This window comes from Hippocampus bargibanti, linkage group LG16 (genome assembly GCF_051943395.1).
Source record: "Hippocampus bargibanti isolate YZ-2025 linkage group LG16, ASM5194339v1, whole genome shotgun sequence".
Classification (NCBI taxonomy): Eukaryota; Metazoa; Chordata; class Actinopteri; order Syngnathiformes; family Syngnathidae; genus Hippocampus; species Hippocampus bargibanti.
Window position 1 is genome coordinate 2,246,780 of NC_142749.1, and position 26,598 is coordinate 2,273,377.

General features: G+C 40.0%; 2 protein-coding genes across 4 annotated transcripts; both read right to left on the bottom strand.

The window, feature by feature from the left end:
• On the bottom strand, nucleotides 1–21,648 carry exoc3l2a (exocyst complex component 3 like 2a). Its single transcript, XM_089017137.1, has 13 exons — nucleotides 21,112–21,648; nucleotides 19,254–19,818; nucleotides 18,471–18,688; nucleotides 16,515–17,289; nucleotides 15,968–16,082; nucleotides 15,782–15,892; nucleotides 15,579–15,679; nucleotides 10,310–10,420; nucleotides 10,075–10,210; nucleotides 5,678–5,800; nucleotides 5,441–5,596; nucleotides 2,670–2,791; nucleotides 1–829 (listed from the first exon to the last, which is right to left on the bottom strand). The coding sequence occupies exons 2-13, from the start codon at nucleotides 19,796–19,798 to the stop codon at nucleotides 508–510; spliced, it is 2,835 nt and encodes a 944-aa protein (XP_088873263.1). The 5' UTR covers nucleotides 19,799–19,818; nucleotides 21,112–21,648; the 3' UTR covers nucleotides 1–507.
• Nucleotides 21,649–22,253: 605 nt separating this feature from the next.
• ppp1r14aa (protein phosphatase 1, regulatory (inhibitor) subunit 14Aa) lies at nucleotides 22,254–25,971 on the bottom strand. 3 transcript variants are annotated; one of them, XM_089017139.1, is made up of 5 exons: nucleotides 25,478–25,971; nucleotides 24,392–24,472; nucleotides 23,942–23,974; nucleotides 22,918–23,112; nucleotides 22,711–22,829 (listed from the first exon to the last, which is right to left on the bottom strand). In XM_089017139.1, the coding sequence occupies exons 1-4, from the start codon at nucleotides 25,679–25,681 to the stop codon at nucleotides 22,957–22,959; spliced, it is 474 nt and encodes a 157-aa protein (XP_088873265.1). In that variant the 5' UTR covers nucleotides 25,682–25,971; the 3' UTR covers nucleotides 22,711–22,829; nucleotides 22,918–22,956. The 3 variants fall into 3 exon arrangements, with proteins under 3 accessions (XP_088873264.1, XP_088873266.1, XP_088873265.1); XM_089017138.1 differs by lacking the exon at nucleotides 22,918–23,112 and having other exon boundaries at nucleotides 22,254–22,829; nucleotides 25,478–25,958; XM_089017140.1 differs by lacking the exons at nucleotides 22,918–23,112; nucleotides 23,942–23,974 and having other exon boundaries at nucleotides 22,254–22,829; nucleotides 25,478–25,965.
• Between the last annotated feature and the right edge of the window lie 627 nt (nucleotides 25,972–26,598).

Below are 26,598 nucleotides of genomic sequence, written 5' to 3' on the forward strand. Positions count from 1 at the left end.
TTCAAATATACTCCATCCACCCAATCAATGGGTCTTTATTAGATTTCCAGCAATGGATCCATACCATTCACAGTGAGAGTTCAACACATCACTATCATGCCATAGAATATAAACCATTAATGGGTACAGTATATTGTATATATATATGTATATATATATATATTGCCGGGTGGATAAATGATCAACAACTATGCATCATACTGAATTGCCTTTGCTTATGATGTCATTTTCATTTCCGACTGGTTGTGAGCCCCAAAAAACTTAGGATGAATTGCTTCTTTTTCGTCCATTGACTGTTCAACCCCCCCAAAAAATGAAGGTGATGGTTGGTTCAGAATATTTTTATGTGATCATGAACAGAATGAGCAGTACCTCAAGTCAAGTTTCCTTACATTGCTGCTTGTACAAAAGCTGCCGCTGTCAACATTTATTTTTTGTCAAGGTGCATATATGTCTCATCCGTTCACAGTATGACTGTAACTGCTCTTCTCACATTCACACCAACACCTATTCTTCTTTGTTGGATTTAATTGTGTCTTCATTGTTGTGACTCTCGGTGGATTGAAGTCTTGTGCCCCTGGTACTTTTCCTGCGTGTTTGCCTTGGTCGGTGATCTGAGAACCAGTTGGTGACAGCCATAGCAAGACGCAGGAATCCCAGGCTAATGCAGTGCACCTCAGAGGTAATGATGATCTCAGAAAAGATGGCACGTTCGCGGCAGATTAAGGCAGAGTTACACTGAAAGTCTTTGACTATGTTAAGAATCTCGAGACGCTCCGTCTGACGCATCATGCCTCGTATGTTCAGCAGGGTGGAGACGTGCTTCTGCCTGTTGAAAGGAAGGACACAGAGGTGATGAGTGGAATGTAACGACTGCTGGTCGACCAGGACTCTCTGGGCTGCCATTAATACGGAATGACTTTGCATCATATCCATCTGAGTCATCCATTTTGGGGAAGGAACTCATAATATTTAACACAATGGAACTGTCATGGGTTGGAATTGAAGAGGTTTATGTGGGACAGGAGATGTGAGACAATGTCTTTTCGTCAATGGATGCTAGAGCTGCGTTTTGCTTTCAACATTTAGCTTGTAGTGGACGTGCACATTCCACCGTGACGTCCCTGATCCACTGGTGAAAGGGATACTTTGGTCCTCTCCTCTTTCATCTAGAACTGCTTCACGTAACAAAGAGGGTACAGAAAGTGCTTAAGAATGAATGACTCTCTGTGTCTTTGTGCTGTCATATTAATTAATTAATTAATTAATTAATTAATTAATTAATTAATTAATTACTTCAAGATGGCGTTTAATTACAGTAAAGTCTCGTTATATCAATATCGGATATATCAATAGTCCCGGTTATATCGATACTATTTCTATGCACGCACGGAGAAAATTACATGCAAACAGGGTCGGATATATCGATAGTCCCGGTTATATCGATATTTTTTCGGACTCCCTTGAATATCGATATAACGAGACTTTACTGTAATACGTTTAATTTCTAAGCGCCTTTCAAAACTCTCAAGGACACTTCACAGTCACGAGATAATGTACGTTTTCATTTTGTAACGTCATAAATTGTTAGCTTCTTTTGAATCTTTCTTCTGGGGCTGAAATTCTGTGCATCTACTTTGGATAATGAGATGCAAATGCACGACCTTATAACGGGAAAGTCCGGAAGCACGAAGCAGGCTTCTGATTGGCTGCCGTGCAGAGTATGCAAATTGCCTAACGAACCGAAATTCTGAAATTTCCAAACCGAATGAAGATTTTGTAATTGAAATAATTTATTCTGATTTCGAAATCTCTGTTCAAACGTTTGGTTTATTGAATAAAGGAAACGTTTGATTTTAAAAAAAAAATCTTTCTGTTTGTTTTTGTTTTTTTAATTTTTTTTAAGAAGTTGTCGGCCACCCGGGCCGAGATGTTTTGTAAGTTGTCCGCCCGACAAAAAAGTTGCATGCCCCGGGCGTCCGGGCAGACGTTTCAGACACTGTCATTAATCGCAACACTAAAACCCAAGAATAAGATAAATTTAAAAAGGGGCCAAGATTTTTGTATTAATTATTTAACCCCAAAGGTTATGTCAAATGAAGAAACAACAAAGCGATACCATTTTGGGGAGATTTTTTTTATATACGATCTCAATACTGTACTTTTTTTCAGTTAAAAAATGTGTGAGTCAAGCAGTGAGCAGCTAGCCTGTAGCTTTTTCTACCCCTCTTTTTGTGGCACCAGGCTGTCGCCTGCAGAGTGGCAGGAACAGGAAATACTGCACAGCAGCTTCCTGTCTGCTCTTTAGAGAGTTCTACGTCACATGCAGTGAAGTTGCCAACTGTCATCTCAGTCTTAATCTGTGAACAAATATCTTTGGTAGTTTGGACTCCATCCTATCCTGAGGCCTCTTAGCCTTATTCATTCTCAAAGAGAATAGCATATCCCAAAATAGCCGAGTTAACATTTGATATGTTTTCATATTCCTTTCCTTGTTTTGATCCATTGTGGCAAAAAAATACATTCTCATACATATCACTTGGCTTACTGCCAAAAACAACTGAATGTGTTATAGTAAGCATGAATAATATAATACCTTTGGGGATACAGTGCAGAGAGTTTGTTATTATAGACACATCCGAACACATTTTAGATGTTAAAACGTTTACCGAATATCTGGAAACTCTTTCACCAAGACAGCAACCTCCATTTGGATGGAGGGTGTGTCTTCCAGGAGAACAATGTCAGCGAGGTGGCAGATGAGACTGTCCAACCAAGATGAACTTGATTCCTGAAACAGACGTGATGGGATTATTCATTGACCATTTTTAGAGATAACAAAATGAGATTTGAGAGAGTTAGAAAGCCAGGCATCCTCTGGAATTATTTTTAATTAACAGCAATATTAGCCTGCATATGGCATCTTCTTTTTCTTCTGGCTTTTCATACTTAGTCAAAATGAATGTCAGTATTGTGGCCTGACAAACTTGAATGGTGTGACAACTCTCCAAGGCCAGGGGATGAAAGTGAATAACAAAACTACAACTCTGTTTTCTCTGCCCATGGATTTCCTCCAAAGACGGTGGAATTCTTTGGGTTGGTATTTTCTAAAAATAACAATCTCTTTTTTAAACCATCACTATAAAAACACCCCGACCCCAGTTCCCATTTTCCATAGTCACTTCATTCTACTCCTCAGCGACAAAGGCCATCAAGGCCATCCCTCACTCACTTCAAAGTCATCCAGCTGACAGGAACAGGAAGTTCCCTCTGAGCGCAGCAGCTTCCTGTTGTCAACCGAGGTGATGGACATTTGTTTGAACTCGGTCACAGAAAGGGGGTAAATGCCACACTGTCAGGAATAGTTGTTTTACACCCTCTTCCCCCTTCAGGTTAGTGCTAACGTAAGCCACGATCATTCATCTCCATATCACTGACGGCAGCCATTTTTCAGAACTCACTCCTGTGTCAACACTGTCTGGCTTATTCATGACCTAGGAAGGTAGAAGGGCAGGTTCCATTCTCCGCCCCCGTCCTTGGTATTCGACTTGGCACGTCTATTGTATTGTGTTCTATTTTTCTCTATACAGTACAGATGTAGGTGAAAAAAATACATGGTCCTGTCCGAGATAGTGGTCCCGAACCTCTGGGCTGGAGAGCTCTACCAGACAGAAAGAATCAATAATCTACATTCCTTCCATTTTGGTTGTCTGTGTCAGTATCTGAAATCTGTTTTATTTTAAAATTTTACCGGCTCCTCTATATTCTTTGACATGACACTGTGGGCCAAAAAAGGTTGGGGGCTGCTGTCCGAGATAACCAAATTGGAATTGCCATCCTTGATGATATGTAATGTCATCATAAACAGTCGAGTAGAAGAGGTTGAAAATTGGGATTAAATGCAACAGTCCTAAATTGTTTATGGTCATTCTTGAAAGAAATTACTTCCTTTGTGACTCTTGGATGCTTTGAATCTAATGAAATGTTCATGGAATATGGAGTCCCTCAATGGTCATTTCATAGACACTTTTTGTTCAGGGTGTATATCAAATCCTTTGATCAAATTTGTCTGAACTATCACACACACACATTCAGATCAACCCCAGTTTCATACAACTAGGAATGTCCACAAATAAAGATAGAAGATAAAGAAGGTGGAGGACTTTAAGTACTTGGGGTCAACTGTCCAGAGCAATGGAGAGTGTGGAAAAGAGGTGATGAAGCGTGTCCAGGCAGGCTGGAACGGCTGGAGAAAAATGTCAGGTGTGATGTGTGATAGAAGGGTTTCAGCTAGGATGAAAGGAAAAGTGTAGAAAACGGCGGTGAGACCAGCCATGATGTTGAGACTGGAGACAGTGCCACTGACGAAAAGACAGGAAGCGGAGCTGGAGGTAGCAGCGCTGAAGATGTTGAGGTTTTCTTTGGGAGTGACCAGGTTGGATAGGATCAGGAATGAGTACATTAGAGGGACAACTCATATTAGAGGCTTTGGAGAGAAAGTCAGAGAGGCCAGACTGAGATGGTTTGGACATGTCCAGAGAAGAGAGAGTGACTATATCGGGAGAAGGGTGCTAAGCCCTGAACTGCCAGGCAGGAGACCTAGAGGAAGACTAAAGAGGAGGTTTACGGATGTTGTCACAGAGGACCTGAAGGTAGCTGGTGTGAGAGTAGAGGATGCACAAAATCGGGTTAGATAGAGGACACTGATTCGCTGTGGCGACCCTTGAAGGGAAAAGCCGAAAGGAAAAGAAGAAGAATGTCCACAATTAACTACAGTTCAATTGAGGTGTTGTGTCAGGAAATGGATAAATGAAAAAATCATTTCATGAAATGAAAACAAGATAGATAGATATGCATTTGTGTGTGATTGTGGGATGGAAATATTTTTTTTTGTGGCCATCCATCCTTTCTAACAAAATCAGAGAGGCCTGAGCGCATTACACCCAAGTGTGCCATGTTTGATATTGTGGAAACAGAAATGGACTCCCTGGGGTCCACGCATGATATTGCCAGGTAAACTTCAAGATCTTCCTGTGCGTGTGACGTGACTTAGAGACCGCAATGCGAATTGGTGTTATAATAATAATAATTAATAAGAATAACAATAATAAAGATCAAACCGGAAACATTGGTGTGCTGATAGATTTGAATCTTTTAGCAGTCATATAGAATTAGTCATTGTGACTGTAAATAATAATAATAATAATAATAATAATAATAATAATAATAATAATAATAATATTAAAATTTGTACACCTCAAATTTATTCTCATTGCACACAATTGCTACAATTAGTTTGAATGAGGTAAACATTTGGGCCCAAGTTGAGAACTTCAGTGCCACCTAATTTTACCGTTATTATTAAGGCGATTGTGACAATACTGTCATTAAAATCTGTAATACCTGATAATGAAGAATTTTGTCTGAAGAACACACTCACCAAATCCTTAAAGAGTCCTTTAAGATGTTTGGCTTCATCTTGTAAGCGGAAAGCCATTCTCTTTCTCATCTTGGAAGAGGTGCAAATGAGCCGTCCCCGCATAATGGCTCGGACATATTCTACCAGGACCCGACGATGAACCTCACCCACCAGCGTCTGTCATTTGAAAAATGCAAAGATATTTTTTTTTCTCCTCATCAAACACCAGATACACAGATTATTTCTGTTAACGCATACCTGATAAGGTGGAGGATCCATCCTTCTGAACTTTTTGAAGTGTTGTTTAATGCTGGCTTCAATGGCCTCAAATGTGTCTGTGTTGTTCAGCCATTTTCTCTTGACTATTTTGTCAAAAAAGGGCTGAAAATAACAATGGATCAAAAAGGTTTCAAATGGTGAATGAAAATGTGTTCGGTTAATAATAATAATAATAATAATAATAATAATAATAATACAGTAAAGTCTCGTTATATCGATATCGGATATATCGATAGTCCCGGTTATATCGATACTATTTCTATGCACGCACGGAGAAAATTACATGCAAACAGGGTCGGATATATCGATAGTCCCGGTTATATCGATATTTTTTCGAACTCCCTTGAATATCGATATAACGAGACTTTACTGTAATAATAATAATAATAATAATAATAATAATAATAATAATAATAATAATAATAATATATTTAATTTCCAAGTGCTTTTCTGAACACTCAAGGACACTATCCAATCAAAAGAACAATACACAGATCAATAAAACCATAAATAAAATGCTAAATAATAAAATAGCTGATTGAACTATACCAGGGGTCGGCAACCTTTACGACTCAAAGAGCCATTTGGATCCATTACCCACAGAAAAGAAAACACTGGGAGCCACAAAATCCTTTTAACATTTAAAATGAAGACAACACTGCATCTTTTCATCATCGTTTTTTACCTTTACATATGCATAAACAAAGTATAGTGTGTTGCATTTATGAATCAATGAACTGTTACAGAGAAGCGAAATTATATTTCTGCACGCAACAAAAACATTTTAAACTCCGACAAAAAGACGTTGGGTTGAAGATTACTTTCAAATATAATACTCAATGTCTATTTGAAAAAAAAAAAAAGAATATTTGCAAAATGGCAAATATAATATTTATCACCTGATTAATGTGATTTCTGCTCCTGTACCTCAGCACACAGGACACTCATCTTCACACAGGACTGTAAGCTGTCGTCTGTCAGGCGAACGAATCTGCCCACGTATCATTAAACGTTCTGTTTTCTTCAGACACTTTTCTTTTCATAGATTTATCCATAGTTGGCCTACCTGGGGGTCGAAAAATTCAAGAAATCGTGCGCAATTTGGCGGTTGTGACCGGATATACGTCAACTGTCGATGGTTGTGACGTATATTATGAGCAAAAAAAATTATGAGAAAAAAAAAAAAAAATTATACGTTTTATTTTGTATTATTTATAATCACCATAATCTTCAAATTTAGAATTACATTTTAAAAATGAACGAATTAAAATAATATACATTGAATTAAATACTCATTATTTATTTTCTAAAGCCGCAGGGAGCCGCAGCAGGGGGGTGAAAGAGCCACATGTGGCTCTAGAGCCGCGGGTTGCCGACGCCTGAACTAGAGTTTTGAGGGAGGATTTGAAAGTAGGGAGGGAGTCAATATTACGGATGTTGGGTGGAAGTGAGTTCCAGAGTTTGGGAGCAGAGCGGCTGAAAGCTCTGCACCCCATTGTGGTGAGACGGGCAGAAGGCACATAGAGGTGAAGGGAGGATGAGGATCTGAGGGACCGAGAGGGAACGGAAATTTTAAGCAGGTCAGACAGATACGGGGGGGGGGGGGGGGGGGGGGGGGCAAGGTTATGGATGGCTTTGAATGTAAACAGAAGTACAGTGAGACCTCAACTTACGAACACCTTATCTTACGAACTTTTCATCTTACGAACGTCAAATTTATGAAAATTAAACCTTATAATAACCACTATTTTCATAATACACACCCACCACGGCCGGTCCATCAAGCACACGACCTTTGGATCTGACGGAGTGATCTTCCGCGGAAGCACACGACCGAACAGCGCTACTTTACACACCCCCTCTCATTGAATGCACACGTCGATCGCCTACTTGGAGCTTTTTGCTGATAAATTTACTATGATGGGACCGAAAAAAAAAACACCACAGGCTCGTGTTCAGCCCAAGAAGACACAAAATAAAATCACCGTCACTGAGAAGAAGGAGATAATTGAATAACACGAACGAGGTGTGCGTTTGTGTGATTTAGTGGCCGAGCACGGCTATGCTAAGTTAACCATTGCTACCATTGTCCGGAACAGAAAAGCCATCAAAGGTGCATCTGTTGCAAAAGGTGTTTCCATGCTCTCAAAGCGACGGTCTCGGGCAATTGAAGAAGTTGAAAAACTTTTGTTAATTTGGATTAACGAAAAGCAGCTATCCGGCGGCAGCGTGAGTAAAGCTATTTTATGCGACAAAGCATGGCTAATTCACGCCGATATCGCCATGCGCCAACCTGGAGGTTTGGCGCCTATTGAGGATTTTAAAGCCAGTAACGGATGGTTCAAGAACATCTGAGCAGGAGATGGCTGCAGCATCAAGTGAGCTCATAAAGGCAATGTTGGCAAAGTGGAATGATGTGCAGGCTTTTACCGAACAGTTCCATTCAGAAAAGACTGTGGCTATGACAATCATCAACATGATGAACAATAATGTGATGCCTCAGCTTTGTAAGACTTTACAAGTCAGAAAGCAACAGGTGTCAATTCAGAGGTTTTTAATCAGCAAAAATGATGAGGAGTCTCCAAAGAAAAAAGAAGAGAAGCCACACCAGAGGTTAAGTTACCAACAGTCCTTATGGAAAGTGACTCTCCTTCCATAAGCCATCAACGACCATCAAAAAGGTAAATAAAACTTTATTTTACATCACAGTTTATTTCTTTAATTACAGTCCTCATGTAATGTGCATCTTTCCAAACAGCAATTCCCTTTGACCTTCGACCTCCAACACCATTCCATCAAGCCATCAATGACCATCACAAATATAAATAAAGTGACTTTATGATATAATGCAGTGTATTTCTTTCATTACAATACAATAGCACATTTATTATACACAGAATAAGGTGTGTCGTGTGTCATTTTAAGGCTTATTTAGTTGAAAAGTATATTTTATGGAAACCCGGGAACGGATTATTCCCATTTTAATGGTTTCCTATGAGAAACTTTTTTTCTAGATACACACTTTTCGCCTTACACACTCTGTCTGGGAACCAATTAAGTTCGTAAGTTGAGGTCTCACTGTATTTTGAATTCAATACGAAGTTTAACAGGGAGCCAGTGGAGCTGCTGGAGGACAGGGTGATGTGGTGAAAGGGGGGGGGGGGGTTCTAGTGATGATCTGGGCAGAGGAATTTTGGACTAGTTGGAGTTTATGGAGACATTTTGCTGGTAGAATGAACATATGTAATTATTGCCGCGCAAATGTGAAAGGAAAATAATCAGAGGTGTTCTTTTCATTTACAACCAAATCAGAATCAGAATCAGAATCAGAATCATCTTTATTGCCAAGTATGTAGAACACACAAGGAATTTGTTTCCGGTAGAACACGCTGCACTAGTATCGTCGTCAAAAAAACTGCTAAGTGGCACTATACAGTTCCATTTTACATTTTACAAATTACAATGTTATTTCACTTCTGTATTATTCACTTGCTTTGCGGTTTCGTATGTAGCCATTGAGAGTGAAAGTAAAAGTAGAAAGTGATATTGAAGCCGACTTGTGGTCTTAAGAGTGAGTAATAAGTATGTTGTCAGTCGTTGGTTGCTCAAGATAATAAAATTGCTTCCGGGGAAAAAAATAAAGTTTCCAAAGACAACTGATCATTAAGTTAAAAGAGGGGCACTCTGATCCATTGTACTACATTTATATTTCATATTTTCATTAGTCGTCATTTGTCTATATGCTTGTATATATGTACGATTTTGTAATATTGTAATTTTCTGTTTAATAATAAGAATAATACATTTTATTTCAAGTGCCTTTCAAAGTGCTCAAGGACACTATAGTCACAGACAAGCATAGATACAATAATAAATAAAATACAATTATAAATTGAAATGGTTTGTAGAGATCGTTCTGGGAGAGGTGAGAGTGTAGCTAGGAGGAAACAACTTTTTCAAGGATTTTGGAAATAAAAGGAAGGTGAGAAATTGGGCGAAGGTTTGTCCCATATTGTTTTGTGTTAGGATTACCTAAATTATATTCCGTTTGATAATTTCTTCAACAAGTTTCTGTTGATGTTCTCTGATTGGCTGAAGAAAGCAGCAAGTGTTTGAGTAGCTGGAGGAGTTGTGTTCTCGTTCATTTGGGAGTTGTGGACCAAAAGTTGGAAAAATAAACCTGTGTTCAAAGGACAGGATCTTGGATATTTTCCTTATTTTATAGTCCTGTCAATTCTGGTATATTTTATAGACATGTTTACCAACTGTTCTCTTTTAACTTTCGTACTCGTCTTACTTGTCATCTCAATTTTTGCCACTGTTATTGTCTGCCATTGGTGGTTTATTTCAAAACACCTGACTGAACATTTGCTCACCCTGATGTGCTCAAACAGCCGATCAGCCAGCACCCTCACAGACTGGTTGATGATTCTATCCAGGGAGGAGTTGGCTCTCTTTGCTGAGTCCTCGCTGGCCTGTGGGTCACACTGCCTGCAGCGCTCCACAAAGGATCTACAGTATGCAGCCATAACATCAATATACAGTATGTATTCAAACCAATTACTAAATCCCATCCAAAAAAGGCAGCAGTTGAAGAAATGTTTGTTTTACCTGAGAGGAGGGCAGCAGTTGACTAGAGCAATGGTCCTGGACACATATCCATCACCTCGATCACCAAACTCTGCCTGGGTCTCATGAAACATCTCTACTTTTCTCTGAAAACTTATATACAACATTTTCATTGAGAATCTCGTCCCAAGAAATAGCCATGTTGATCAGTAGCAATCTTGAATTCCGGACACAATCTTTTGGGTGATGCTTGTTGATTTCAATTTTGTTCAATTATATATGTGTGGAACCCCAAATTGTGTGACTTTGATGGTTCCAGCATGTATAATATTGTAGTTTTAGTTCAGATTGGTATTTTGCGTCACAGTAGTCGACTAGTTAGAATGTCTGCCTCACAATGCAGAAGTGCATGGCTCTGGCCCGCCTGTGTGGAGTTTCCGTGTTCTCTCCATGCGTGAGGTTTCTCGCGGTGATCCAGTTTCCTTCCACTTTCCGAACACATCTGTGGCATGTTAATGGAACACTCAAATTAATGCTAGGTATGATTATGAGTGTGGATAGGCCTATGTCTGTTCTACAACTAGCTGGCAACCAGTTCAGGGTGGACCCTGCTTCCTTGCCAAAGTCAGCTGGAATTAGCTTCAGCGTGCCCCACAACATTTGTGTGGATAAAGCGGATCAGAAAATGGTGTTTTGCTGAAATTGCTGTCCGGTTGTGAGGTGATTGATTCTGTGTATTTGACTGCACACACTTAAATATTCCACAAATTGTGTTGTTTTGTTTTTGTTTTTTGTTTGTTTTGTTTTATTTATTTTGTTCATTTGATTTTGTCTTTGAAATGTAGGAGGAAGCCAAAGTAGAGTCTAAAAACTCCACTCATGAGATAAAACTCAGAACTGAGAGGCGGGCATCTTTCTCAACTTGTTATGGACATTCTTGATCTTGATATGTAAAAAAAGATATGGAAAAAAAAGATATGTATTTTTATTTCATGATTAAGACTATGTTTCTTTTCTGATTTCTTCTTCTTTTCCTTTCGGCTTTTCCCCTCAGGGGTCGCCACAGCGAATCAATGTCCTCCATCTATCCCGGTTTTGTGCATCCTCTTCTCTCACACCAGCTACCTTCATGCCCTCTTTGACCTCCTCCATAAACCTCCTCTTTAGTCTTCCTCTAGGTCTCCTGCCTGGCAGTTCAGGGCTTAGCACTCTTCTCCCGATATAGTCACTCTCTCTCCTCTGGACATGTCCAAACCATCTCAGCCTGGCCTCTCTGACTTTCTCTCCAAAGCCTCTGATATGAGTTGTCCCTCTAATGTACTCATTCCTGATCCTATCCAACCTGGTCACTCCCAAAGAAAACCTCAACATCTTCAGCTCTGCTACCTCCAGCTTTGCTTCCTATCTTTTCTTCAGTGGCACTGTCTCCAGTCCAAACATCGTGGCTGGTCTCACCACGGTTTTATACACTTTTCCTTTCATCCTAGCTGAAATCCTTCTATCACACATCACACCTGACATTTTTCTCCAGTCGCTCCAGCCTGCCTGGACACGCTTCTTCACCTCTTTTCCACACTCTCCATTGCTCTGGACAGTTGACCCCAAGTACTTAAAATCCTCCACCTTCTTTATCTCTTATCCCTGTAGCATCACTTTTGCTATTGCTATTCCGTCTTGCTGCGACTGATCTTCATTCCTCTCCTTTCCAGGGCATATCTCCACATCTCTAGTTTCTCCGCCACCTGTTCCCAGTTCTCGCTACAGATCACAATGTCATCTGCAAACATCATGGTCCAAGGAGATTCTTGTCTAACATCGTCTGTCAGCCTGTCCATCACCATAGCAAACAAGAAGGGGCTCAGAGCTGACCCCCGGTTGAGTCCCACCTCCACCTTGAATTCCTCATTCATACCGACAGCACACCTCACAACTGTCTTACAGTCATGATACATGTCTTGTACTGCTCTGACATACTTTTCCGTCACTCCAGACTTCCTCATGCAATGCCACAGCTCTTCTCTGGGCACCCTGTCATACGCTTTCTCCAGATCTACAAAGACACAATGCAATTCCTTCTGACCTTCTCTTTACTTCTCTATCAGCATTCTTAAAGCAAACACTGCATCTGTCGTACTCTTTTTTGGCATGAAGCCATACTGCTGCTCACAAGTGTTCACTTCTGCTCTTAGTCTAGTACTACTCTTTCCCAGAGTTTTATTGTATGGCTCATCACCTTTATTCCTCTGTTAGTATAATTAGTACAACTCTGCACATCTCCTTTGTCTTAAAAATGGGCACCAGTACACTTCGTCTCCATTCTTCAGGCATCTGTTCACCATCTAAGATCTTGTTGAATAACCCAGTCAGGCACACCACCGCCACCTCTCCAAGACACTTCCATACCTCGATTGGTAAAGCATCAGGCCCGAGTGCCTTTGCCCCTTCATCCTCTTCAGCGCCCTCCTCACTTCATCCTTGCTAATGCTTGCGACGTCTTGGTCCACAACAGTCACGTCTTCGACTCTTTGTTCCTTCTCATTTTTCACATTCATCAATTCTTCAAAGTACTATTTCCATCTTGCGATCACACTACTGGCACCTGTTAATACATTCCCATCTCTATCCTTAATTACCCGAACCTGATGCAGGTCCTTACCATCTTTGTCTCTCTGTCCCGCCAGCCTGTAAAGATCAGTCTCACCTTCCTTGCTGTCCAGCCGAGCATACAAATCATCATAGGCCTCTTGTTTGGCCTTTGCCACCTAAACTTTAACCGTGCGCTGCATCTCCTTGTACTGCTGTCTACTCTCGTCCGTCCTCAAAGTGTCCCACTTCTTCTTTGCTAACCTCTTTCTTTGTATACACTCCTGCACCTCCCCATTCCATAGGTTTGATTCGCATATTTGTTTTGGCAAGTTTTTTTTTTTTACGTCGGATGCCCTTCCTGACACAACCCTCTGTATTTATCCGGGCTTGGGACCGACACAATAAGACACTGGCTTGTGCTCCCTTGTGGCTACATTGGTAGGTATATCAATTACTTAATTTTAAGTGTTGTTCTGTTATATATTCTGATTATCAATCCTTAATACTTTGCAATGGTTTTTTTTTGCGATTAGTCGTCTTATTGTGTTTGGAGTTGTGAAAAATGGGGCAGGCAACTTTATGGCTGGGCAGGCAACTTTTCAGAGTTGTCCGCCCTGGTGTCCGGTAACTTTTTGTCATGAGTTTCAGACACTGTTAGCTACTGTACTTTAAGTTTTGACTCATATTTAAGTTACCAAAAAAAAAAAACATTTTTTAAAATTAATATCCGAACGTAAACTGTCATTTTAGCTTTACAATAGTAGCCCACTCTGTCAATACAGAACCTAGGATGTACATAAAATGTGCATGAATCTGATATAAAATTGATCTGTTGTCAAAGTTAAAGGACAACCGACGTCTCCGGACAAGTTGTGTCCATAATTTGTGAAATGGCTTCAAATGACTTCTACTGAGCGTATTTTACAAAGATTCCACGACATATAGCTATATTTTACGTTTTAAGACTCGCGCTGAATATTCTGGAAGTCTTGTTTTTGAGTTGGTGACGAGTCCATACGTGACGTTACTGAAGGAATGCCCCTGACCGAAAAAAAAGACACATTGTAGCAGTCCTTCCATCACGTCAATGCATTTTGCTGTGCTTGTTTGGTCTGAAAACGCCATGTTGCACCAAAAAGAGCCAGAAGAGGGTGACCAAGCTCAATATAAGGAATTTATCAGCATGTGGAAACGGGCTGATTAATTCCTCACAGGAGCTCGGTCGCCATCTTCCGCCTCTTTTTTGGTGATACATTTCCTCCCAATGTTGCCTCAAAATGGCACGGAATGAATTCTTTAATCGATTGCAAACATGTATGCTTTCCTGTTCAGAACTACAGTGAGACCTCAACTTACAACCTTAATTGGTTCCCAGACAGAGTGTGTAAGGCGAAAAGTGTGGGCCTGTTGGTAGTGTGGGACTGTTGGTAACTTAACCTCTGGTGTGGCTTCTCTTCTTTTTTCTTTGGAGACTCCTCATCATTTTTGCTGATTAAAAACCTCTTAATTCACACCTGTTGCTTTCTGACTTGTAAGGTCTTACGAAGCTGAAGCATCACATTATCGTTCATCATGTTGATGATTGTCATAGCCACAGTCTTTTCTGAATGGAACTGTTCGGTAAAAGCCTGCACATCATTCTACTTTGCCAACATTGCCTTTATGAGCTCACTTGATGCTGCAGCCATCTCCTCCTCAGATGTTCTCGAACCATCCGTTACTGGCTTTGAAATCCTCAATAGGCGCCAAACCTGCAGGTTGGCGCATGGCGATATCGGCATGAATTAGCCATGCTTTGTCGCACAAAATACCTTTTCTCACGCTGCCGCCGGATAGCTGCTTTTCGTTAATCCAAATTAACAAAAGTTTTTCAACTTCTTCGATTGCCCGAGACCGTCGCTTTGAGAGCACGGAAACACCTTTTGTAACAGACGCACCTTTGATGGCTTTTCTGTTCCGGACAATGGTAGCAATGGTTAACTTAGCATAGCCGTGCTCAGCCACTAAATCACACAAACGCACACCTCGTTCGTGTTTTTCAATTATCTCCTTCTTCTCAGTGACGGTGATTTTATTTTGTGTCTTCTTGGGCTGAACACGAGCCTGTGGTGTTTTTTTTTTTCGGTCCCATCATAGTAAATTTATCAGCAAAAAGCTCCAAGTAGGCGATCGATGTGTGCATTCAATGAGAGGGGGTGTGTAAAGTAGCGCTGTTCGGTCGTGTGCTTCCGCCGAAGATCACTCCGCCAGATCCGAAGGTCGTGTGCTTGATTCACCAGCCGTGGTGGGTGTGTATTATGAAAATAGTGCTTATTAAAAGGTTTAATTTTCATAAATTTGACGTTCGTAAGATGAAAAGTTCGTAAGATAAGGTGTTCGTAGGTCTCACTGTATTTGAATCATATTCATAACTGGATGTGTAACAAGAAAGCATATTCTCCGAATCTGAAGCCATTGTTTTGATTCTCCAGCAATGGGGGCGGGACTTTCTGAAAATGCCCAATTCACAGCTGAATTTTTTGCAGATTTTGGATACTTTAAGTCATTTTTATTGGTGTTTTGCATTTGAATAAAAATATCATACTGCGTGTTTTGGGTATTTTAGATGCTATAAAACGTTTTTCTGATGTCAGTTAGGAAACAAAAAAGTGATGTCGGTTGTCCTTTAATTGTCCTATAGTAGCTATAAACTCGGCATGGTCCTTGTTGTTGTTTTTCAACTCACCTAAAAAGAAAGTCAGCCAAACCGATGAGACTGAAGCGAGCCACTCTTGCCCCTAGGAACTGGTTTACAGATGTAGATATGTCCAGATCTACTTTCAGCCTCTAAAGTTGTGAAATACATGGGATGTTAAATGGGATATTGTATAGATGCGTTGATAGAGTTGTGCCTTGTTTTAAAATAGCCGAAATGATCTGAATATTTACCTGAATGACCGAGCGTGCTAGGTGGGACTGATACTCCTCTATGTGTAGAGTATGGGCCCATCGCCTCTCTTCGTCATCCAGAACCTGAATTAGCTCTTTTGTCACCTTCTCCTAGAAGTCACATTGCGAGGTTGAATCTGTTATTATATTTTCCAAGAGGCAGACAAAAGAAAATAATTTTCTTACTTTGACAATATTAAGGCACTCCGTTTCTAATTGGTCCACCGTGTCTGGAGGCAGAATAGGTTCCAGGGAGGCATAGTTGATTGGCATGACGGTTCCAATGGTTCCCAGAACATCACTGGAAAAGATAAAAATGCATGACATGTTTTTTCAGTACTTATCCAAACAGAAAAAGGAGTAAATGTCGTTTAAGTTATAGCATGAAGTAACTCAAGCACACAGATGTCAAAGTCAAGTCCCGGGGGCCAGATCTGGCCCGCCACATCATTTTATTCGGCCCATGTAAGCAAATCAACCATGTTAATTGCAACATTTCAAATTGTTGTGTGTAAACCACAATAACAGTCTTTATTCTTGACTTCTGATTTGAAAACTAGTCGTTAATCAATTTGTTGTGCGCTCTGTATGTGGAGGGGATTAAACATTCCAATGGCTTTTTAAAATTCTCAACGGCCCCCGAGGGGAAACCATAACTACAATGTGGCCCGAGGGAATAAAATGTGTTTGACACCCTTGTTCTAGCATTAGTATAGTGTACACTGTAATCTACCGGTTGTAGATGTTGTAGAACCAGTCCAACAGTGAGTAGACATCAGTTATCTGCAGTGGGCCATGGGTAAGGTTTCTTAGACGTTTAGCCACGGCTTGATGATAACTTTCCACATAAACCTGGAACGCAGAGAACTCCTCAGGGTAAATGGACACGGCGTTCCTCTTGGCTGCATCCAGGTCATCCACCATCCGACTCCTCAGGCGCTCCAGGTATGACTTTAGCTGACCTGCCTGAGTGTCCACCTGGTCCGGGAGGCTCCAATCAGCAGCCTCCGCCACAGCTTCTTTCCACTTCATCTTCATTCGACGAGGACGGTGGCTTTGTTGCGTCAGGGGAGCCACGTCCGGATTTCGTTGTGGCTTGCTGTCTTCTCTTAGAGCCCAGGTCACATCTGCATGCTCTTCCTGTTGAATAACCAGTACCACAAGCCCAAGATTGGGCCCAGCGCTGGGTTGCCGGAGAGATTCTCGCACAACATCCCACATCTCCTTCATCAAAGCTTCATAGAGGAGCTCTACATCCTTCTCTTTCCGACGACTTGAATCCAGAGTTGCATTGGAGCTGAGTGACTCATCCAGAGATGAACATGACAGGGGAATCATGCCAGGGGGATTGAAGGGACTAAAAGCAGGGCTGGCGACGGGACTGACGACGGGACTGACAACGGGAGTTGGCAGAAGCGACAACAGCTCACACTCTCGCTCTAGTTCCTGAATATGTGTGTCGGCAAGGAGCAGATCTCGATGATTGACTAACTGTAGAATCTCCAGTACTGTTGAAAATAAAGCATAGACCAAATTTATTCCAGTGATTTGGAAAAATAACATCTGAAAATGTGAGAGAACACATATTCCATCATGTACCCAGTCTTCCTTAGATACAGACTCGGTCAAATGGAAGTTACGTACCCAAAACTACACAAGTTACATTTAACAACTGCATCAAAGTCCACAACAAATCTTGGATCCATGTGATTTGAAGGCAATTGAGTCTTATCTATTTTTTATTATGCTATGCACTTTTCTATGACAAACATTATTCCTTTGTCGACTCAGTGAACAGAAATAATGTAGAATTTCTATCTCCCAGAACCGAGTGTATGATGCAGAGTTCCTTGTTTTGAGACTCTATTGATCGAACTCAATGACTCAGGATTATAGGTATAGGTTGAGTCAGTCCCCATTTATAAGGCAATTTGTGTCACTTAAACTGGAATAAAAAAGAAGGCAGTTGGACTTTCTGATTTTTCCCAACGCTTTTCTATACATTGGACTTTCAATTTTACAGACCAGAAACCAGCGGTCCCCAAATTCAAGGACATTTGTGTATAGCCTGCTCCAAACTATACTTCAAAATTTGCTTTTTGAGTCTGTTAGTTCCAAAATTAGACACAATTGATTTATATATATATATATATATATATATATATATATATATATATATATATATATATATATATATATATATATATATATATATATATATATATATATATATATATATATATATATATATATATATATATATATATATATATATATATATATATTGTGCGGTATGTATTGTGCGGCTCCTCTCCCGGCAAATTGTCGTTTTCGTGTTTATTATGTTTGTCAAAGTCATTATAAGTGCCGTGCACACTGGGTCCGAGAGGACAGTGATTTCATCTGTGCTGTATGTCATGCATATTAGCATATTTGACAATAAAGCTGACTTTGACTTTGACTTTGAGAACAATTTTTTTTACTGGGTAAACAAAATACACTTTCCCCAATGTTTAGGTCAGGTTCGACTGTATTTGAAATTCAAATGTTTTGCTCAATCAGGGATTAAAAGATCATTTTCACTTGTTGTACGCAGATAGAATCAAAATTCCCAAAACAAGAGACATTCAGTGTAGTTTCATCGTATCAATTATGACAATCGGTAACTTATCTGTTCATCGTTCACTACCTGAGAGGGGCTCTCTGGTTTTGACCACTGGCTCCTCTTCCTCTGATTCATCCTCAGTCTCCTCTGAGGCCTTGTCGGACATGGATTCCCTCTTCAGCTTGCCAAGGCTGACCTCCCTGAGGAAGGAGGACCGCCTAGTAGCCTCCACCTCGTTGTCTGCATTCAGGTACCCACAGGGCAGGCTTTCTCTGCGTTCCTCTTTATATCGGCCGGTAATGCTGCATAGGATCCGCAATATAAAACAAAATAACAATATATATGAGGTGGGGGTAAGAAGAGGCTTCATACAAATATTGTTCCCGGAATGAACGACTTTGTTAATTGTTGTTCTTGTTGTTTTATTTTTTGTTTTTTAAGTATGTAACTCCGAAACTGAATCTGTAAATATACAAAATAGTTCTATTAAGGAGGGTACTGTCAGTATGCAACATGCCGCTGAAAGCACCTCAGCAGATTATTACATAACAAGGGTTTTATGCACACAATATTAATTCCCAACAATTAAAATTTCCTCACAATTTTATTCAATTTGACCTGAGGAATTTTATTTTTTATTTTTTTGCATATACAGTAAAGTCTCGTTATATCGATATCGGATATATCGATAGTCCCGGTTATATCGATACTATTTCTATGCACGTACGGAGAAAATTACATGCAAACAAGGTCGGATATATCAATAGTCCCGGTTATATCGATATTTTTTCGGACTCCCTTGAATATCGATATAACGAGACTTTACTGTATATGATTTTTGTGGTAAATAATGATGTTTCTCCTCACCGGAATAGAGTCATAATTCCCTCTGAGCTTCTGCGTAGTCCTTTCCTTTTTTCCCTCTCTGTTGGGAGCGTTTTTGCGTCTCCGGGGCTGTAGTGTGGTGAGTTGTGCCTCCACACACTTCGTCCAGATTTGCGGAGCCCCTTGCCCAATTTTCCAAGTGTTTTCAGTGGTGACACCCCACAAATCCGCTCCAGGGTGCCCCTCAACGGCTTTCCTTTGGGATTTCCCACCCCGTGTCTCTCAGCGTTGAGCTCATTTTCTTCTTCTTCTCCATCACGAGAGGACCTGAGCCCAAGATTACCCCTGACCTCACCCATGATGAGGCCCGTGTTACTGTCTTTCCTTTCATCCTCATCCAGGTCAACATCCTCAAATGGATTCAGGTTATTTTTCAGATCTTTCAGGTTGTGCAACTCCTTCAGATCATTAAGATCATTCAAGTCCTTGAGGTCCAATTCAAGTCTTGGGAGAATAAGTTCACCATTGACCCTGGGGAATTCATGGCAACTCTTTGACCTACCTGGGAGCTTCTTTAGAATGGGCATGGTCGCACTTGCGATTTGAACTGTTGAACAAGAACAGGAAGGGGGAAAAAATTAGTATATTGCAACTATGTAACTGTCATACAAAACATACTGAGTTAAGTTTAAAATGGAGTGAACATACTTTTATCACATTAAGTGCAGTTCATCATTTCAAAGTCCAATGATAGATGTTCATCTGCCGTTCCTTGCATTTATAATACATTGCTTGTATTTTACCAGATTTCTACGACATATCCCACCCTCGAAACAATAATCTCACCATCGAAAGGGAGAACGCTCGTTCACACTGACGGAGATTAGTAAATCAAACCACTGCAGGGATTCATTGTAATCTTTGGATTTGGTTTTCTTCATTTTCTTCAAGTGAAAGTGTTGCTATGATTTGCTAATAATATTAAAATGTGGGGCCAATGCATCTTTGCATTATGACATCCTCTTTTTGTCGTTCTAGACATGACAAAAAGTTGAATTTCTTTTTTAAAGACAGTAACAAAACATTTTTGTCCAAAACATCATCTGATATTTTTCAACAATTTTCTACATTTATTGATTTAGGGTGGTCTAAACGTGTTGCACCTTCTGTACCCTTCGCCCGATCCCGCTCGCTCAATGCCTGCCTGCGTAATGTGGAGAATTAAATTTAAGATGTTATGATTATGAACAACTGACATTTTATGAATGGGGCAAACTATTCTTTTGAACTCTCCCATCCACCCTGTAACCCATGAACATGATCGGCTCTCCACTGTAATACCCGCTGTCCCTTAGAGAGTCAATATACTTTCTTAAAGATCGTGACAAGAAACATTTGTTTTTAAACATAGCGCACTTACATATGCGATTTAAGTTGGAAGAATAGAAGCGATTTCTGATTTAATTTAACTGATACAAATTTGAGGATGATATACAGTGAGGTATGCTTCAGAGGACAAATCATTAGATCGATACTGTACATCTACACAAAGGAATTGAATCAGCTTTAATCCCAGATACGAAGTAACAATAATCATGTTGCTGTTTTGTAATTGACTTGTTTGTGGCAGTTTGCAGTGGATTATAACCGCCAAATTCCACTTGAAATATATCAATATATTATATAATATTTCAGGATTTCAAAGGATGCGGATTGTTGTATTGGATCTTATTATCTAGTGTGGGTGTACATGGTGAAGTGTCTGGCGGGTAAACACCATCTATTCGAGACTTGACCTGTTTCACACCTTTGATCAAGAAAACTATGTATCAGAAAACACAAACAATTCATATTGTCTCCATTCTCGTGATGGAATTGTCTGAAATGCAAACTGTCTTACCTGAAAAGCTATTCTTGCTGTCTTTCAGTCGCGTGTCATCCTGGAGTGTGCAGGCTTTGTGTGCGTGTGTGACTGATAAGTGCGAGAGTGTGTCTGAAAGTATTCATTGACTCAAGAGAGCAATGTGGCTGCCCATGGTTTCCTGGCGAGCTCTATTGTGGTGGAAGGTGATATGTTTTCCTGAGGAAAGGCCTGTCCTGTCGCTTCTAGCCCTCCTACACCAGCAAACCTTCGACCCCCACTCACATACCCCACCCTGCATGCACCCAAGGGTACCTTCTAGTTTAATTACATTGAGTGCCTCGTGCAGGAAGACTGGCCATAGCATCCCCTGTGGTGTGTTATGATTTTATCATGCATGCACACTTTGTTAGAGTGCATTAACCCGTCTCACTTATTACAATGAGTGGCAGAATGCGTGGCCTTGATTGCAATTTCTATTCATGCATCATCAGCAGCGTACGCTTTCTCGGATGAAGAATTTAGGACTGAACGAAAAGGAGGCTAAAATGTTGAGTCGTTGCCAAATTGTATCATAACTAAAGGGTTTGTTGCCATGGTAGGGCTCATAATATCACATTATGGAAAATGATGGTGCGTTTGTGCTCATGCATGTAGTTGGATTTTTCTGTGCAACGCTTTAATAAAAAAGAAGCAATGAAAGAAGTCCAAATGTTTGGAAAATCTTCATGACACTGTACTGAAGTTTTGTTGCTGATTTCTGCCACCTAGTGGACCATATGATAAGTAATTGTCGTGCCCCATACCGGGGCAGTTCGATTTATAGCATTGTCCAGTTGCCTCGTGGCGACATAACCTGAATGTGGGTGAAAGTAATCACACAGTAATAAAGATACACCGTAATTATAGTCATTACTTGCATGAAATCTACTGAACTGGTGATACGAATTACTTTTTTGCACATTATTTTTCACCGAGAAATTGTCGTAAAGCGATTATCTGAACTCAACAACAGAGCTCATTTTGTGAAATGATTAAAAAAACATTCAAAATTGTTGAGTATATATCATATGTACTCAACAATTTTGATCATACCATATATTATATGCAGTGACGTGCAGTCAGGGGAGGCAGGGGAGGCTGTGCCTCACCTGTCATCATGGAAATATCAAATGACAAAATAAATTAAACAGTTATATTTATTTAGTGATTTGTACTTTAACGTTCTTTTCCATTTAACTTCACCATTTTTTATTTTTTTTTCAAAATAGCTGAATTTTCACATTTACCGTTCAAATACTAAGTGGAGACGACAAAACCTCCTTGAAATGACATAATGTTTTCGTATCGCAAAACATTGACTGCAATTAAGTGTGATCTTGAAGGAACAGCCATTTCCTTCCTGTCTCACTCTGCCCTATCTGTGCACTTGACAGAATGACACTACATCCTCAAATCGCAAACGTTTTACATGCTGTCATGCATTTGACAAACAACATGGAGAGTTACAGTAAATGCATGAGTGTTATGATTTGTTGACAGTTTAATGGGGTGCTTGTGTGTATTACAAGGGTGGGGCTTCATCAAAGGGTCTGGTTCTGGCCTTGGGTGTGGTGGAAATGGTGCGGGTCATTGAAGTGATAAGGTTCATGGCGATGGTGGCTGTGACCGATGACTGGATGCTCGATGCCTTCACCCTGCAGCTCTTCCTCCTTATGAACTCCATCCAGCTTCTGCACCAGCTCTTTAATGAAGGCCTTAAGAAGAAAAGAGCACATCATGTCACAGAAAGTGCCAGGATTTCCTGTTATTTCCAATATGGCGGTGACCCTTGGGATCACTTACCGGTACCGTTATTTTTGACAAGTGCTGTTATTTTGGGAGTTAAAGATGTTCAACCGTGACCATGAACTTTGAGTTCAAGACTTTAGCTCCCCAAAACTTGAGGTGTACTGGCACAAAAAAACATCCCTGGCATTTCTGTTTCACACCAGCCCATGGCCACACAAATATGCAAAGGCCTAGAAAGCGTAGCAATTTCTGTAAATGAGAAGTCATTGTTTCTCATGCTCGTCACAGCCAGGCTTTCATGAAATATAAGGCAAAAAAGTATCCAGAACTTTCGGTGAAAAGGCTTCTTCAACCCTCATCTGTCCTTCTTTGAAGGTGTCAGACATTTCGCTCCTCATCCGAAGAACTTTGTCTACTCCAACCAGATAACAGAGCTAATGGGGCAATCAGAGCCAGGCATAAAACATTATAGGTAATCAGACAGAACAAAAGAGATTAGCTACAGGGAGTAGTCTACGGCTCCTCCAACCCTAGAGCAGAGGATTATCAGAGCAGAGGCCTGTCCATTAGGGATATACCTATAACGGTCCAGAGGTACCAGCAAAACTTTAGTTCGCTGACAAAGCTCTTCGGATGAGGACCAAAATGTCCGATACCTTCAAATAAGTACAAATGACGGCTGAAGAAACCTTTTCATCGATGGATCACTCCTGTATGACTGAAAGCCTACACAGACATATTTAGAATTTTGCTCAACACACTCATTCTGCAGGTAGAATCAAGTTTAAGTAAAAAGCAACATTTCCTAAATCTTGATAGGTAAATCATTTAATTTGCAGTTCCTTTGCTTACGATCTATTCATAACATGAACAAGCTGACAACTAATCAGAGCTATACTGTGATGATGGTCTATTCATTCAAACTCTATTTAAAAGGAGTAATGACACCAAACATTAAAGAAACACTTCAAAGAATGACTACTACAGAAAAAGGATAGATGAATTAAATTAAAATCGCCATATATCAAAATTGTTGCACTGTGTGATTAGTGATGCAAAGTGAAAAACAAAATATTACCTCTGTGTCACTTTTACAGGTTTGAAGCAAATCCTGTAAAAATCAGTGCACAAATAAATTACATTCATATCCAACATGTTTTTTTCATGCATGTCATGAAACATACTCATGTAAATCCAACCAAATACGAACCCAATATGTTCTAAGATGTGCTTATCAGTCAAATATATAGCTATAAAAGTAATATAATAATGCCTGATCATATAATTAATGTTGTATCATTCAACCATATTACTTGTTCTATCACACTGTAACATTTGTTCTCACAATGCTCTTTTTTTATTGGAATCTGTGATGTTCTAACGTGGGTCAGGTTAAATATTTATTTTAGATGCCACCAGTCCAAAATAAAAATGAGTGTAAAAGCTTCGAACGTGCTTCATATGACAAATCATCAATCAAAGCTGTCTAACATCAGAAATAATATAAAGTAAATACAAATGTATATACCTGCAATTTTTTAATGCGCTCCACGTCATCAGATAGGTCAATTAAGTCATCAATATTCACCTCTTCTGGCATATCTCCCTCCTGATACCACAGACATAGTCAGAGTTAAAATTTTGACATTTTTTGCTTTTAATTATTCGAAAGTAACAATTAGGTGTTTTGTCAATAAATATAAGACAAAATTAAAATACTTCATGATACATTCATTGTTTTTTTTTCTTTGTTAGGTGAATCAGGTCAGAAGAGAAAAGTTCCCGACACACATATGTAAAAAAAAAAAAGGACATTTTACTCAAGAGTATCTGAAAACTTTGGAAAACTGCTTGCCTGTTGTTTGTGTAAACTGCGGGATTCAATACTAAAACTGTTGTTTCAGACTAACTGTGCCAGAAAGGGCTGCTCCCATTGAACAAATGGCCATTGTATTTATTGTATCAATTTAGTGTCTGTGTCTGCCTGAGAAGGGGCTTGGGGGCAGGGGAGAGGGTCGGATTCATTTGTACTAGGCACACTCTTGTGTGTCAAACTGTCCTCCTTTACAGGTCTATTCTTTTTTTTCCATTATGGTTTGGATCCATGCCACAACACCAATTAGAAGATTCTATGCTCAAAATAAAGAAATCCGTCTCCTAACACGTGGTCTAAATGGCTGCTCCAGTATCGCATGTTTATCTCTCTATCCTGTCTTCCCTCCTCTTGCTTATTTTCCTCATCATTTAAGTGCCTCTCTGTTCCAGACTGCCCATGTAAGGAAATAACGCCTGAGACAGATACAGATCTGGGAGAATTGGACTTCAGCTAAACGGGGTCTTTGGCCTTCTAAGGACAAGAGGACCTGCCTATTACCACCTCTGTTCACTTTGAACATTTGATGTTTCACGAGATAGTCAAATACTCCCATAAACTGTCTAGCTTCAGTTTGTTGGAATAACAATAAATAAGAACAGAAAGTGTCTTTATTATTTAGGTAATTAAAATCAATAAGAAACTAAAGTGCCTGTTTTTGTTTTGTTTTTTAAAAAAAATGTGTAGGAAGAGAGATCAGCGCATGTAGTTTGCCAACGGTCAGACTCTCCTCGCACCCACCTGACCATCGTAGAGAACGTCCAGACGCTCATCAATCCACTTCTCCACATCGAGTCGTCGCTGCAGCTCTTTCCGGTTGTATTTCACCGTGACCCGAGCATGTCTCTTTGGGGCAAACCTTCCATGTTCCTCAAACGGTTCTTCGTCAATTAAATTAGCGTCCGCGCTTTCCGTCAGTGCTTCACCGGTCCGGTCGGCTGCCATGTCTCCTCAGACTGGTCTGACTGGTTTCGTGTCTTTTCCTTTTTTTACGAGTGGAGAGAAGCATTGGGAGGCGACGGCAGTTCATCCATGGCACAGTTCCGAAGTATGTTTTGCCCTCTAAATTGTGCTTCCATCACAGTATGTATACATGGAAGCCCATTAATGTGACAACGTTTACGTTTTTTTGTTTAACACTATTAACATTACTATTGCTACTTTTGGTAAACTACTCTATCTAAAGCTACCCTGTGTCTACGCATGCTATAAAGGTGTGTATAAATTGGGGTATGAACTTTAAACTGTACACGTCACCCCGTTGTCAAATTATCGGGTTGGACGTGGCGAAAGTGCACATGCTCTGTAAACTAATTCGTCAAAGCAGGGAAATGTACACCAAGCAAAATTTCATTTCCATGCAACATTTCTTCCATATTTTAAAAATTTCAAAGCACAATCTTTTGAAATATCAAAGCAGATTTTTTAAACGCCAACGTCTCAAGGTTTAAGGAGGAGCGCCGAGACATTGTTAACTTTGGAAAGTAAAAATAAAAAAGGGAGGAGCAGAGTGTATTGCACAAATTGTATTAAATAAAGTCAACGGGAACAAAATCTCAAACAACAAACAACATCAGAACTAAAAGGTCCAAAGTACCAAAGAAAACCATGAGTGTTACTTCTGGGTTAAGTGAACGCTGGCGCGTGTGGCTGCCGCTGCTCACCCGCAGAAAAAATATATTGTGACTGTAAAGTATCCTTGAGAGAGGCGCTTATAAATGAAATATATTATTATTATTATTATTATTATTATTATTGTTAAAACATGACAAGACGAAACAAACCTGGACAGGGTGAAACAAATAGTGATGTTCGTTCGCGAACAAGCCGGTTCTGAGAGCCAGATCTCTGAAGTGAACAAG

Bases quoted from the DNA above. Each gene is read 5' to 3' on its own strand.
- ppp1r14aa (XM_089017138.1), bottom strand. From the start codon at position 25,681: ATGGCAGCCGACCGGACCGGTGAAGCACTGACGGAAAGCGCGGACGCT. The intron at 24,473-25,477 runs GTGGGTGCGAGG...CTGTGGTATCAG, and splicing joins ACGTTCTCTACGATGGTCAG to GAGGGAGATATGCCAGAAGA. The intron at 23,975-24,391 runs GTATATACATTT...TGATTTTTACAG, and splicing joins AGCGCATTAAAAAATTGCAG to GATTTGCTTCAAACCTGTAA.
- exoc3l2a (XM_089017137.1), bottom strand. From the start codon at position 19,798: ATGCCCATTCTAAAGAAGCTCCCAGGTAGGTCAAAGAGTTGCCATGAA. The intron at 10,421-15,578 runs GTGAGTTGAAAA...GTTGTATATAAG, and splicing joins TTGGCTGACTTTCTTTTTAG to TTTTCAGAGAAAAGTAGAGA. The intron at 2,792-5,440 runs GTGAGTGTGTTC...CGTCTGTTTCAG, and splicing joins AAGGACTCTTTAAGGATTTG to GAATCAAGTTCATCTTGGTT.